Genomic DNA, 16,168 nt, shown 5'->3' on the forward strand with positions numbered 1-16,168 from the left:
TAGTATTTATTTGTGTTGCATATCTTAAAGCTTTTGAAATTTATATATGTCGTATGCCCTGTTTCGGTTTTCTTGCATTTGGCCGAGAGGTTTTTGTTTTTGTTTCGAAATTTCTTGCGCAGTTTGCATTTCATGCTTGAGGGTTATTGATGCTATGATCTTGGTTTGTTGAGGATTGAAATGAACATGCATGTGTTGTTGGTTCGAGCATTTTCCAGTTTCTTCATAGCATGTGTGTTCGAAATATTCAAAAAATTTCATAGCATATGGTTCGAGCATTTTCCAGTTTCTTCATAGATTGCGTGTTCGAAATTTCAAGAAATTTTCATAGCATATAGTTCGAGCATTTTCCAGTTTTCTTCGTAGCTTATGTGTTCGAAATTTCCAGGTTTATTCATGGCATGTCTTCAAAACTTTCCAGATTTTTATTCATGGCTTGTGGTTCGAATTTTCCAAATTATTTACCTATCATGTTGGTTCAAAAATCTTATGTTTTGTTGGTGTTGAATTGGTTGGTGATTTAGGAGCTACCATGGGTGAAATGTAGCTCACATGGTAGTGTTTAGAATGACATGAAGTTAGCTTGTAAGATTGGAATTGAGGATCCTTCGATTTTAGTGAGGTTGGGTTCGGTTTTGCATTGATATTGAGGGCTGGTTTCGAGCCATACTTGGTATAGGAGGGCTGCCCTAGGGGCTTGAAGAGGTCTACGAAGTGTTCTTGGTCTTGGGTCATGGGTTGGGATCATGGGATTTATGGTTAAAGGTCTTGGTAAGAAGATAAGACATAATTTGGGTGAGCAGAATTTTGGTTGTGTTGGTGCTGTCCGGAAACTGATTTTTAAAACAGGTTTAAACTCTGGTTTTGGTTAAGGGCTCGGGTTTGGAAATATTTTAGGATGTTAGGAATATGTCGGTTCAAGAGAAAATGAATTCGGTTAAGTGTTGGTCGAGTTCTAGGCTATTCATTGGATATGTGCAGAATTTTGGATTGAATGAGGGGCTGTCCGGAAATAAATTTTCATAAAATGATTGGAAAGGAATAATACCCCGAGGATGACTTCTTTATTCAGTTCTAAGTGTGTGGGAGTCATGGTTTCAAGCGGAACTCTTTTTGAATAAGAACTGAGTGAGTTATAAGATTTACGGGTGTACCGCTCAAATTGTCCTAAGCGCAAGTTTATGGTTTAGGTCCCTATCCTTGGTTTGCTCCCTACATCACCATCCCGGTCATTCATATTTGAGTCTTTTGCATGATTAGCAAGTAAATATTTACAAGTACATTACATCTACATATGCATGCTATGTTTCTAAATCAAGTCAAGAAAGTATGAAAGAAAATATTTTACGAACAAAGTGAGATGATTATGACTATATTTATTATGGGTTTGGACGAGTTGGGAGACGTTCTGACTTCCCTTACCAAATTTATGGGTTTGGACGAGTTGGGAGAAATCATTATTTCCCTTACCAAGTATGGGTTTGGACGAGTTGGGAGAAATCATGGCTTCCCTTACCAAGTATGGGCAAGATGAGTTGGGGGTTATCCTGAATTCCTTGCGGCATAGTGCACTGCAGCCATGATCATGATCGAAAGTACAGATTCACAATCCAAGGATCTAAGTTCAAATATTTATAACTATGTTTCAGTACAGTTTATTCAGTTACATTCATTATGTTGAACTTAGCCATGCATATGTTAAATTTAAGTTCTCCCTTTTGGGAAGTCTATTTTTTTAAAAGAAAGGGCACTAAGTATTATTCAGTTCAGTTTATTCAGTTTCAGTTATGCATGAAGTTCAGATTAAGTTTAAGAAAGTTCCAAGCTTAAAAGTATGAGTTATGTGTGAGTTCATTGCATGCAGTAAGTCTCATTCTCTTTTATCATTCAACCCGTCTGAGTAAATTCCAAAGTAATATAAGTACATTATTTTAAGTATTTTCGCATGTATTTTTAAACCCTTGTTACTTCACCATATTCTTGTTGGGCCCCTAGGCTCACTACATCTATTTGGTGCAGGTTAAGTTATCTTTGAGATCGAGGGGCAATACCATTGAGTGAACTGTGATGCGGGCACGTCACATCCCTCCGACCTATGCTAGTCTTTCGCAAAATGTTTACTTTAATGCTTTATAGTCTTTCATTCTTTTTGTTGATTGGATTAATGCAAACGTAAGGATTTATCGATTATATTTGGGAATTTAAATATCAAATTATTATGATTGGCGGACGTTTGAAATGTCGAATTATTTTCTTAGGTTTTCGTTCTTTCTCGGTCTATTTTTTTAGTATCGTGGTTGTGTTTTTAATTTGTTGTCTATGACAAGCGGGCTTTAATCAAAACAGTTAGGTCATGCCGAATTTTTTTGAAAAATCCGTATTTTATATAATTATTTATTAATAGAGGTTAGGGTCATTTCAGTTGGACTGTTTTGATTAAAACTCATCTGTCACGGACAGCAAATTAAAAACACAACCACAACACTAAAAAGATAGACCGAGAAAGAACGGAAACCTAAGAAAATGATTCGACATTTCAAACGACCGCCAATCGTAATAATTTGATATTTACGTGCCCAAATACAATCGATAAATCCTTACGTTTGCATTAATCCAATAAAAAAAATGAATGAAAGACTATAAAGCATTAAAGTAAACATTTTGCGGAAGACTAGCATAGGTCGGAGGGATGTGTCATGCCCGCATCACAGTCCACTCGATAGTCTTGCCCCTCGATCTCAAAGATAACTTAACCTACACTAAATAGATATAGTGAGCCTAGGGGCCCAACAAGAATATGTTGAAGTAACAAGGGTTTAAAAATACATGCGAAAATACTTAAAGTACTGTACTTATATTACTTTGGAATTTACTCAGACAAGTTGAATGATAAAAGAGAATGAGACTTACTGCATGCAATGAACTCACACATAACTCATACTTTTAAACTTGGGCATTTCTTAAACTTAATCTGAACTTCATGCATAACTGAAACTAAATAAACTGAACTGAACTGAATAAAATGAACTGAATAATTCTTTGTGCCATTTTTTTAAACAAAATAGACTTCCCAAAAGGGAGAACTTAAATATAACATATGCATAGCTAAGTCCAACATAATGAATGTAACTGAATAAACTGTACTGAAACATAGTCATAAATATTTGAACTTAGATCCTTGGATTGTGACTCTGTACTTTCGATCATGATCATGGCCGCAGTGCACTATGCCGCAAGGAATTCGGGATAACCCCCAACTCGTCTTGCCCATACTTGGTAAGGGAAGCCAAGATTTCTCCCAAATCGTCCAAACCCATACTTGGTAAAGGAAATCAGGATTTCTCCCAACTCGTCCAAACCCATAAATTTGGTAAGGGAAGTCATAACGTCTCCCAACTCGTCCAAACCCATAATAAATATAGTCACAATCATCTCACTTCGTTCGTAAAATATTTTCTTTCATATTTTCTTGCCTTGATTTAGAAATTTAGCATGCATATGTAAATGTAATGTACTTGTAAATATTTACTTGATAATCATGCAAAAGACTCAAATATGGATGACCTGGATGGTGATGTAGGTAGCAAACCAAGGATAGGGACCTAAACCATAAACTTGCGCTTAGGACAATTTGAGCGGTACACCCGTAAATCATACAACTCACTCAGTTCTTATTCAAAAAGAGTTTCGCTTGAAACCACGACTCTTACACACTTAGAACTAAATAAAGAATTCATTCTCGGTGTATTATTCATATCCAATCATTTTATGAAAATTTATTTCCGGACAGCCCCTCATTCAATCCAAAATTCTGCACCTATCCAATGAATAGCCTAGAACTCGACCAACACTTAACCGAATTCATTTCCGCTTGAACCGACATATTCTTAACATCCTAAACTATTTCCAAACCCGAGCCCTTAACCAAAACCCGAATTTAACCCTGTTTTAAAAATCAGTTTCCGGACAGTACCAACACAACCAAAATTCTGCTCACCCATATTTTGTCCTATCTTCTTACCAAGACCTTTAACCATAACTCACATGATCCCAACCCATTACCCAAGACCAAGAAAACTTTCTAGACCACTTCAAGCCCCTAGGGCAGACCTCCTATATCAAGTATGGCTCGAAATCAGCCCTCAATATCAATGCAAAACCGAACCCAACCTCACTAAAATCGAAGGATCCTCAATTCCAATCTTACAAGCTAACTTCATGTCATTCTAAACACTACCATGTGAGCTACATTTCACCCATGGTAGCTCCTAAATCACCAACCAATTCAACACCAACATAACACAAGATTTTTGAACCAACATGATAGGTAAATAATCTGGAAAATTCTAACCACAAGCCATGAATAAAAATCTAGAAAGTTTCGAACACATGCCATGAATAATCCTGGAAATTTCGAACACATAAGCTATGAAGAAACTGGAAAATGCTCGAACCATATGCTATGAAAATTTTTGGAAATTTCGAACACACAAGCTATGAAGAAACTGGAAAATGCTTGAACCATATTCTATGAAAATTTCTGGAAGTTTCGAACACACAAGCTATGAAGAAACTGGAAAATGCTCGAACCAACAACACATGCATGTTCATTTCAATCCTCAACAAACCAAGATCATAGCATCAATAACCCTCAAGCATGAAATGCGAACTGCGCAAGAAATTTTGAAACAAAAACAAAAACCTCTCGGTCAAATGCAAGAAAACCAAAACAAGGCATACAACATATATAAATTTCAAAAGCTTCAAGATATGCAACACACAATAAATACTAATCTACATGATGAAGAAAAGAAGCCACATTCTTGCCTTAGCTACCAAAATCGAAAAGTAAGGGCTCAAATGAGCTAAAACCAAAGCACAAGGAAATGGAGCTGCTCGAGCTGGAAATCAAGCTGAACCGAGCTCAAGGAAGAGGAAATGGCTTCGACCAGCTTGCCTAGGAGGTTTTTCGCCGGAGAAGGAAGAAGATGGAGGGCTACAACGGCGCTAGGGAAGAAGAAGCCGATGGATTGGCTTGGAGAAGAAGAAATGGAAAATGTCGTGTATGTATGTGTGTGTATTAAGCATGAGATGAGAGTATATTTTTGGGGCTAAGGTTTAATTTAATTTTAAGGATAAAGTTGAGTGTGTAAGTATAGGTGAAAAAGTGCTACACACTTTTAAAAAGTGTTACTCCAACAAAGCAACTACGACTATAAATTTAATTGCACTAAATAAAACACAAGCTTGAAAATTCAAGAATTAAACACTTTGAATATCTTGATGTCACGATAACGAGTAAAATATTTAAATAACAAGTAGAGCGATTTAAAATAATTTAAACAAACTATACTAACGTTTAAAAGCACTTTAAATAAATACACAAGCGAAAATAAAAATCTTTAAAATGATTTGGACAATTAAAAAATATTTAAATAAATAAGCTAGACATTTAAAATAACTAACCGCTAAACTAAGGCTATTTAAAATAAATAAGTTGGGCACTCGAAAATATTTAAACAAATAAGCTAAACAGTTAAAATCATTTTAAAAAATAAACTAAACAATTAATAAAAATCATTTAAATATGCAAGCTTAAACCTTTAAAATATTAAAACAATTAAATTGCATAATAAAAATCATTTTGACAAATAAACTTAAACAATTAAAAACATTAATTAAATAGTTAGTATAATAAAATTATTGAATAAATAATAAAAAAAATTATTAGCATGTAATTCAAATAAAGAATTTAAATCAATTAAACCTAAAAATAATAATTCTATTATTTATTAAATTTAATGCATGTGATTTATTAGATTAGATTTTAAGGGGGAAGAATGTAGAAAAAGAAAAAAACTAACATCGAAACATGGAGAGAGAGAGAGAGAGAGAGAGAGAGAGAGAGAGAGAGAGAGAGAGAGAGAGAGAGAGAGAGAGAGAGAGAGAGAGAGGAGTACCACTCTACTATTTTCTCCATCCACATCGATCTTGTTACCAATCACAACAAATGGAAAATTTTCTGGGTCAGATGGACTTGCCTCCAAACAACTTTTCCAGTTTTGTAAGTATTTGCCATCTCTTCTGTTAAGTGAACAAGAATAGCGATAACATCACGATGAAAAATATTTATTTATCAGACGTATCATAGCTACTATTGACCAAATGAACCGCATACAAGATCGATTTTTTTTTTAAAAAAAAAAACACTTGAAAAGACCTTTAAAAATTCAAACTATGATATTGCTATAACAGTAAATAACCAAATCAGAAGAAACATCTAAAAATAAAATGCATTAAGCTGCTGCCTGCAAATTTGTATTTTACATCTGGAAGGGTTGAGCCTAGGACCGTAAACGAACCGAACCAATTCGGAACTTTTCGAGGTGGTTCGAAAAAATATTTGATTCGGATTCGAATTTTTCGAAATCGAGTCGAACTCGAACATGTTCGAATTATTTTTCGAGCCGAACTCGAGCAGAAATTATTTTATTCAAAAATTCGAGAGCTTTTATAATATATATATATATATATATATATATATATATATATATATATATATGAGTTTTGCTATGCTGCCCACCTCCATGCTCATCTATGAGGTGTCAATCATCCAATGGATGAGATGAATCATATACAAATGGTTCATCCAATCGATGAGTGCCACCTCATAGGTGGGCATCGGAGGTGGGCACCAGAGGTGGGTAGCATAGCAACACTCTATATATATATAACTCATATTCCTAGGTGACAAGGTGCTTAACTTTCCGCCTCTTTGTACTGCTCGAGACTCGAGAGCCTTTATTTAATACTGTTATATTTTATTATTTAATATTAATATATATATTATATAAAGTATGATAATTATATTTAAAACTCGTAACCCTAACATTCAGATTTCCGCAGCTTTGAGCCTGGAGACTTCCATTTGTCTTCTCATCCTCGTATCCTAATCGTGTCTCCATGCCTTCGCCAGAGGCCGCTCCTTCTCATCCTTGTCCATATTTCTCATTTGATATATTTTTCTTTTGATTAAATTTAAAATTCATGTGTTTTGAGCAAGGTTCTAAAAAACGCGAAGCGATCCGAAGCGTGGATGGCAAGCTCCAAGCTTTTCAGGCTTAAGCGGGATTAATACGTGCTTAAGCGTGAAAAAACGTTTTTGATTTTTAGTGTAATTTTAATTATCTCAAACTAATAAATAGATAAAATAATTCATAAATATGATAAATTTAAGTCTAATGCATTTATTCTCATATTTATAAAATAATAAAAATCTCAAAATTACAATCTTTAGTTGTTGACCATATAAAAAATGTTAAATATTGATCAAATCATTGTCACATACGGTTAATCATAATTAAAATTTAAAAAATAAACATCTAAATTCTAAAACTAATTTATTATTTAAAAAAACATACATACCTTCAAAATTAAAAAAATTAAAAAAAATAAAAAATGCACTTAATCACGCTTAAGCTCTCTTAAGCTCGCTTAATTATGCTTAATCCAGTCAAACTATGATTTGACCACTTTTTTCCCGCTTTGAAGCTTTTTCTCCACGCTCCACGCTTAATCGCGCTTAAGTGCGCTTTTTAGAACACTGGTTTTGAGCTTAAGTCCCCGTTTGATTTCAAAAGCCAGATCACAAAAGCACATTTTTTAAAAAAAATTGCTTTTTTGGTTAACAAAGTGGGTGGTAATTTAAGTTCTTAAAAAACACTTTTTAAAGTCAAAATTAGAGTTTTTTTCAAAAGATAAAAATTATAGCTTAAAAAATACTTTTTTAAAAAAATTATCTATTAAATCCAAACGGGTGTTTAAGAGGACACCACTTAATCTTCGTCTAAAGCTCTCTCTTCCGGTGTAATACTATAATTTCTTATAATATCTAAAATTTCAAACCCAGCTTTTTCAGTGTCAATCCATAATCTAGCAAATTATGGCTCGAGAAAACTCGAAATCGAGCTCGCTATCGAATCGAACTCAAGCCAAAAATAAAATTATTTCGAACTTTGAATCGAGCCTCGAATAGTTCTATTCGAACTCGAACTCGAATACTAAAATTTTCTAATAGTTCGGCTCGGTTCGTTTATATCTCTAACTTGAACCCATGGAGGACTTGCTCTTTCAATTCATGGAAAAGGGGGCATAGAAAATTTAAATTATCTATACAATAGAAGGAAATATACTGGATAAATTAGATCAACAGTCTAACTGAAGCGACACAAATATACATTTTAATACTTGCAGAAATAAATAGTTAAATTGAAAAGCAACGCAAGATTACTGTGCTTATTTCAGTCTGATCTCTGATAGAAGAAGACAACTAAGTACATGTAATAAGAAATCTGCATTAGATAGATACCTGAATTAGGAATTCTTCTCTCCAGTTGTTAAGATTATCAAATGATTTCATCATATTGACATCATAGACAAGCACACAACAATCAGCACCACGGTAGAAAGCAACCCCAAGACTTCGAAACCTCTCTTGCCGGCTGTATCCCATATCTACTAGAACAAAAATCAATCTTAAGGCATAAAATGTCTACATGTTGTCCAAGGTCATGAGACACAACTAAAAATAACAAGTGCATGACAAGACAAGACATAAATTGAATTTCATTTTTCCTCTCATTTCCAAAGGCTGAGTATCATTGTTGCATGGAAATAAGAGGAGAGTCTATGCTAGCACATGTGCACTGCCCATGTGAAGATCCAACGACCTTTTTTTTTTGCATTTCAGATGTTCTCCACATGGGCGTATCATAGACTCTTCCGGAGATAAGATTAAAGTTTCATATCAGAAAATTTAAAGTTTAAAAATAGGAATATCAATATGCCTGAATTCTACTTTCTCATAATACAATAAACCAGACATATCATTTGATTTCCTAAATCAAGTAGAGGCATAAGCGTGACTTTGGATATGACTCACCTGTCGATGGGCAAGTATCGAAGAACGGTGTTTTTTCAAGTAAAGATGAGTTCTTTTGGTCAATTAACCTCCTATCTTCTCTCTAAAACAAATATATCCCAGACCTACCAAGAGTCTATCCTCAAATTACACTTCCTTAGTCAGGAAGTCAGCCCCAATTGTCGCCTTGTATTGGTTGCTGAACTTCTTGTTTACATATCTTTAACCATCAGACTCCGTTTGGTTTGAGTGATATGATAAATAATCCATATATAAGTAATATAATGTAAATTAAAAATAAATAAGAAAAAATAGTTAATACATTATTTGATTTGATGGATAGATTATAATTTATTTGATTTAATTGATGTAAAATTATTAATTAATAAATAGATAAATAATATGACGAAAATAAGGCAAAATTAATTGGGATAAGTTATACATAGATTAATAATACATCAAACCAAACAATACCTTAAACAAATAATTAAATAAGAATACTTTCTCATGGTAGCAGATTATGTCCAGAAAAAAAAATTCTAAGATACGCCAATCATTTTATTTAAATTACGTTAATAACATTTTTTTAAAAAAAAATAGTATTTGGTTTTTTACTTTGAGTATGGATATTTTTTTATTTTATGAAAACTTTAATTTTGAAAAAAAAAATTATACTTTCTGCTCTAAGAGACAAAGTCTGTCACATCGAGCCGCAGGTTTTTGGAGATATATTCCGGAAACTAGTTTGTTTATTTTATCTAAAAACCGTTCTTTTGTCTTCGGATCTTGTTTCATATTTAAGAAGAGTTCCTTTCCCGGCTTGATTCAGTTCAGTTACTCGCCTGAAAAGTGATTCTACCTCACCCAAGAAAGGTTTTGATTTTTGGCCCCATATTCTGGATGTGCCATGGGGGAATATTTCCGCGATAATGGAATGCATACAACCTAAGAAGCATCCCAGAGCCCTACTAACCACTAAGCCCTTCTAAAAGTAATCCTTTGCTTCAGTGTGCCGTCGGATTGTGAAGGTGTTCAGTAAAGCCAGACATAGCCGTTAAAGGGATCCACTACTTCTTTCTCTATGAGACCGGCAAATTCAACTGAAACTGATTCCACTTGAGAGCGGCATCATACCCCTTCAAGGTAGCTAACGCCCCAACTATTCCCGAGTCATTCAAATAAAGGGGAGCACCTTGCTATCATGAAAACGCCAGCCTTCCAAATAGCCCAAAAATGACAGCCATCAAAAGGCCTAAGCCCATATAGCCTCGGCCTGTCCAAATGATGTTCAGCGGTCTCTACCGGTAAACGGCGGCAGTAACTCTAACTGTCCTAAGGTAGCGAAATTCCTTGTCGCTACTCTCTTCATACAATAGATTCTACGGAGCGCCAAGAAGAAAGCTAAGAAAGAGCAGACAGAGGCAGCCGGGTTGCTTATCTGATATTAAATTTTTTTTTAAAAAAAATTAAAAATACCAGCGGACATTAATTTTGTCATATTTTTACTATTTTATTAAGTGTGTGTAGCCTATTCTAACTGTTTTTAGTGTCGTGGTTTGTTTTCTCCAATATTTTTTACTTTTGTACCCTATACTCTCTCTCCAACTCATTTATCCCACATTTTCTCACAACTGCTAGCATAATCTATTTTTTTTTTATCATATCTTCCATCAATTAAAACTGAATTTTATTTATGACTAATTTTTTTTATATTTGGAAAAAAAAAATAAACAAGAAATTTAAAATTAACAAATTATTTAATATAAAATACATTATATTTATATATAATATTTTACATACGCAACGCGTGTTCTCCGTCACAAGTACATATCAATGTTTACGCTAGTATTTCTAAATTTTGGGATTTTGACAAAGAAAGTCCCAATAATTTACAATTTCATGTAAAATGCTCCTCTGAAGGCCCACAATTCCGGGCTTGCAAATTTAATAACGGGTGAGCAATCTAAAAGCAATCTAAAATACTACATTAATCAGTTAGTTCAGTTTTGCTTTTAAATTAAAAAATCGGTGAAACCTATTATTGGAAAAACAAGAGAGAATTGCAGGGGTCCAATACAAGAGAGAATTGTAGGGGTGAGCAAAATTTCGGTTAAACCGATTTAACCGAACTAATTTGAAAATTCGGTTTGGTTATTTTGGAATTTCGGTTTTGATTTTTAAAAAATTCGATCAAATCGGTTATATCGGTTCAATTTTGGTCTCGTATTTTTTTAAATTCTGTTAACTGATATTTTGAAATATGTATATATATATATTTATATATTATATTTAATATACCGTTAACCCTAAACCAATTAGACAGCCGCCCATCTCTTTGGATCGACTCTAGTTCATCCATCTTCATCCACTGCCCATCTTTGTTCAGTTCATCTTTCATCTCTCGTCGTCGCTTTTCGCCGTAATCCAACCATCGGTCTTCTCCCTTCACTCGTCCGCTCTCAAAAAACTAATTTTTAGTAAGGTCCGATTACACTTAATTGAAACGAAAATTGCAAAGCTAATTGATATGAAATATTTGTATCGATGAATGAGAGTGATTTCTTATCTAATTTTTCTTAGTTTTCCGTCTTTTTTTTTTGTTAAATAAACTAGATAAATGAGGGTGAAAAAGCAGAAGCGGATTCGAAGAGCTGTGAGGTTCTACACGGCTTGCTATGGATTTCGAGAGCCGTTCAAAATCCTCTGTGATGGGACCTTTGTATACCATCTTCTTGCAAATGGAATTACTCCCGCTGATACTGCATTGGCCAATATCCTTGGCGCTACTGTCAAAATCTTCACTACAAGGTTTGATGATGTCGGTACTTTTTTGGAAAATAATAATTCATTGATTTTAACTAGGTTTGGGAATATTTGGCAACAGATGTGTTATTGCAGAGTTGAGAAGCCTTGGTGATTCTTATTCAGATTCTGTTAATGCTGCTCGAAACCTGATAACTGCAAGGTTAGTCCATTTAATTTTGAGGCATGCGGTTTTTCTGAAGTGTTACTCACCTCACCTCTAGATATTGGTGGTTTACTGTTGGAAATATTGTTTTTCCATTGAGATTGTGGCAACACACAATAAATTAATTCGTATTATTTGGCATATTCGCTTCATCATTGTATTTGGTGATTGCATCATTCTAGACTCAGGAAAACGGTTTGTGGTTGGGATATAAAGTTTTGATTTTGGTGGTGGAACTATGCTCTGTAATATGCTTGTAATATGCTTTAGATGCACCGAATGTTTCTATAATGGAGAAAGTAAATGTGAGCAAGATTGAACATTCTTCTTGGCTCATGCTATGATTGTTCATTGAAAATTTCTCGCGTATGTAGTTAGTTACGTTGGTCTATGAGATCGAATGTGAGTTTAAAATTTCAACAACCTGATTTCTAGATGTGACCATGAGAAGAGAAAAACTGCTGCGGCGTGCATAACAGAAATTATTGGTGAAAGCAACCCTGAGCACTTTTTTGTTGCAACACAGGATGCTGAGCTGAGGAAGAAGTTCCAAGAGGTTCCTGCTTTTTATATGTTCAAATCAATTTTTCCATGCTGTTCTACATTGTGCCAAGCAAAAACCACATTTTTTCGACATTCAGGTTTTTAAGGCTGCCATTTGCAGATACCAGGAGTGCCAGTCGTATATGCTCTCCGAAATGCCCTGTTTCTTGAATGTCCATCAGCAGTTCAGCGTGATTTTGCCAAAGCTGCTGAAGAAGGGCGATCCCATATGACTGAGTTGGAATTCAAGATGTTAAAGGTAAAGAAAAAAAGAGTATACAGTGAAGAAGCATGTGATGCTTTGGATGCGAATGACGATAATGAAGATAATCTGGATCTCAAGGGAAACGATAAACCGAGTAGGACAGTGATGAATGATAAAGTTCAGTTCAAGCGAAAGAGAGCAAAGGCAAGTATCATTGTTCCTGTCACCTTTTTTTTTCTTTCGTAATTCCTGTGGTGATGCATGCTCCACTCACCTTTTACTTACACTTTTGTTTTCAATATTTAAATATAAGGTGGTGAAATCACTTCTTTTCAATGTAATTGTACCCCACAATTCAATTACTTTGCTGTTACAGGGGAAGCCACGTGGTTTTCTCTTATTTCATAATTTTGCAGACATTTCATTGCTGAAGATGTGACATTCATTGTATGAAAGCTATTGTTGCTTCTGCCATCATCTTATAGCAAATTATGCAACACGTTCTTGTTCGATCAAGATTTTTTAATGATGCCAAGTTATGCTTATGTTGACCGCAGGGTCCAAACCCACTGTCATGCAAGAAGAAAAAGCAAAAGGTGGATGAAAATTCTGTCGCAGGAAAGGTGCGTGGATTTTTTGGTATTTATAAAAATTTTAACCTGTCCATTCTTATCGTATGGCGTATGCCTTTATGGGAAGTGTGTTCTGGCATGATTAGTGATACATTCATGTATTTGGTGTAAAAATACTGGCATGAACTCAGATTATTTCAAGTTTAATCACGGTGAACCTTGAAATCACCAGAATTTTTTATGCATAAAGAATGAATTTTGGAACCTGAAAAATAGGTTCTGCGGCCCTAAAATAAATATTAGTGTTTTTTATTTCAGTTGTAACTTTTCTAAGGTTGCATGGATTAATGACTTAAGGTTGTGTTTACTTTCTTTTAAAAAAAAACTGGTTGTCTTTGCTTCGAGCTAGGATCATGTAGAGAAGGGTGATTATTAAAACAAATTGATAAGATAAAGAGTGGTTATGGATAAATAATAACACATTTAGTTTAATTGATTGAGATTTTTATTCTAAGAAATTAGAAGGGAAGGGTGTATTAGGGGAGTTATTTCATTTACTTTCCATTTATACAGATTATTTATTTTTACTGAAATCAGGGACTAAATCATGTTCAAATCCAATTATTAATGGGCCTTTCATGCTATCGGTTCTAGGGGTGGAATTGAATTTTCTTTGCTAATCTGAGTTCAGTCGGCTGAGCAACTAAACTCTCCCTTCTCGTGAGTCGATACTCCCTTCTCGTGAGTCGATATCAATTGACCAACAAATATGTTAAGTTGTGGGGAAGGAGGTCAACTGATAGATTAAAACATTGTTTCAAATGGCTAACTGAAAGTGAAATGGTGAAATTGAAATGCGAAGAACACAATAATTGTTTCTGGATGTTCGGTGACTCAACTGCTTCTACGTCACCACCCAGGGAAGGATCCACTATAAGACTTTGAGTATTACACAACTACAACACCCTACTCCTAGATTAGGACTTACTCAACCGTCTATCCCGGAACTCCTAGGTTGCTAGAAGACTTTGATTTATACAAACCTTGTACATACCCGATTCAGCTTAGGACTTACATCCTACTGCTCAACTGAAACTCCTAGACTCACAACTGAATTACAATCAACGTAATTACAACTCAATTCTTCGTACAAATATGATCCTTAAATAAAAACTTTATGTGTGTGCTTGAATTCTTCGGCTCATAATGATTTTCCAACGTAAGCTTGAACTCTTCGAACATGGTTTTCAGTTGCCTTGAAAAGATAGCAGAGTTCTTTGTTAGCTGGCTACTCTCTCAACTGATTTTGGTCTGCTATTTATAGCTGCCAATTTCAACGTTCATAAATTCAAATTGATGTGCGTCCAAGAATAGCAGTCGTTGCTTGTCTTTTAGCTCACTGACATTCATACCATAAGTCTGCGTCTGCACAGTAGCTGTTTGTACGGCACAACTGATCTTGAGTTTGGGCCCAACTGATCTTGCCTTGACTGGTCGGTCTGCTCTTCTTCTCTCGACTTGTTGGTCTCCCTTGACTGGTTCAGTCCAGTCTTGTCTGGTTGATTTACTCAGTTTTGTTCATTATTCAGTTGAGAACTTCATTCAGTTTCAGTCTTCTCAATTGAATCAGTTTGGTTTGATTAGTCAGTCGTGGTTTCATCCCGTTCAGCTTTGTGGACTAGTTAGGTCAGTTCATTTGACTTGTCTAGTTGAGATCTTCAATTTGTCTTGTGGTCCAAGTCAATTCAATTCCAATTGAGAACTTCAGATTTGGTTGAGAATTTGTCCGGTTGAGTAGCTTCAGTTTCGGTTCATGACAAGTTCAGTTCTCATACTGATTTTGCCTATTGTCTGTCATATTTTGTCATCACCGAAACTATGAATGCTCCACACTTTGAGTTTAAAGGAAATTTTTATTTTTGCAAGTAAATACTGGATTTATTGGGATTAACTGTCATATCACAAGTTAATCACCCCAAGTTAAGCAACCTAAATAGATTAAATTAAATAAATATAATTAAAATTGAGAGTAGAATAGCTTAAAACTACTGGTTGTTGTCTCTATCCATCCATCTTCTGATATCCCTATGTCATGTAGCTTAATTTGTGGTGGTGTTTTTCTAGTATCTGTTGTTGAGACTTCAATTTTGATTGCAGGAAAGCAAAAAGATAGATAACAGTGTAAGAAACAGGAGCAGAAAACGCAACAGATCAAAGAAAAATCAATTTGTTAGTTAATCATCTGGTGGTATTTGATGCTGTTCGAGTTCTTGAGACGCAGAGTCTTGTTGGTTGATGGAGTTCCTTTTTTGACTTGGACGTGGCGAGGTTGCTATTGATAACATCTGATTATCACAGATAAATAGTCTCAGGTTCACTTGGCGAGGTTCATTACTGATAACATCAGATTATCACCGATAAAATAGACTTGGGTTCACTTGGAGCTTTGATAACCATAGAATGCGTGATTTGTGAATTTAACAGATTCATTTATGATAGAAAAGCAACCAATAGGGATCCCTGTGAATTGAAAAGAGGAGGGTACTCAGGTTCATCAAGTTGAATTTTCTACTTGAAACATGGGATGTTTTGTTCTTTTGTTAATGGAAATGGCTTATGCAATTCTTGTTTGTTCGTCTTATCTTATCATATCAGTAAAATGTAGCTGTTTGCGGCTGGAGATGAATTGACGTAAAGTTAATGTTATATGCATTTTAAAAATGATTTATTTAATATATCAAAAAAAGGTTTTCCATTTTTTTTTTCTTTTGCTTTGTTTTTTTTTAAGATGGAAAACCGGTGTTTCTACCTTAAAGCAGAACCAGCTATAATAAATTTATTTTGGAAAATTACCTCAATTCTAATGCACAAGACTGACGTTTTCAAACGAGTACATTGTTTTTTTTCGACAGGTCAATATCATACTATCCGTCCTGGAAAACTAGTATCAGAAGGAAAAT

General features: G+C 34.5%; 1 protein-coding gene across 1 annotated transcript; it reads left to right on the forward strand.

The window, feature by feature from the left end:
* The first annotated feature begins 11,250 nt into the window (after positions 1–11,250).
* Positions 11,251–15,823, forward strand: LOC140865315 (uncharacterized). Its single transcript, XM_073269914.1, has 7 exons — positions 11,251–11,402; positions 11,534–11,728; positions 11,805–11,885; positions 12,324–12,444; positions 12,553–12,840; positions 13,194–13,259; positions 15,366–15,823. The coding sequence occupies exons 2-7, from the start codon at positions 11,538–11,540 to the stop codon at positions 15,444–15,446; spliced, it is 828 nt and encodes a 275-aa protein (XP_073126015.1). The 5' UTR covers positions 11,251–11,402; positions 11,534–11,537; the 3' UTR covers positions 15,447–15,823.
* Positions 15,824–16,168: the final 345 nt, after the last annotated feature.

This window comes from Henckelia pumila, chromosome 4, assembly GCF_033568475.1.
Source record: "Henckelia pumila isolate YLH828 chromosome 4, ASM3356847v2, whole genome shotgun sequence".
NCBI lineage: Eukaryota > Viridiplantae > Streptophyta > Magnoliopsida > Lamiales > Gesneriaceae > Henckelia > Henckelia pumila.

What these genes read in the sequence shown, in the direction of transcription:
- LOC140865315 (XM_073269914.1), top strand. Translation starts at nt 11,538, where the DNA reads ATGAGGGTGAAAAAGCAGAAGCGGATTCGAAGAGCTGTGAGGTTCTAC. An exon ending in GTCAAAATCTTCACTACAAG is followed by an intron (nt 11,729 to 11,804) that starts GTTTGATGATGT and finishes ATTTGGCAACAG; the next exon opens with ATGTGTTATTGCAGAGTTGA. An exon ending in CGAAACCTGATAACTGCAAG is followed by an intron (nt 11,886 to 12,323) that starts GTTAGTCCATTT and finishes CCTGATTTCTAG; the next exon opens with ATGTGACCATGAGAAGAGAA.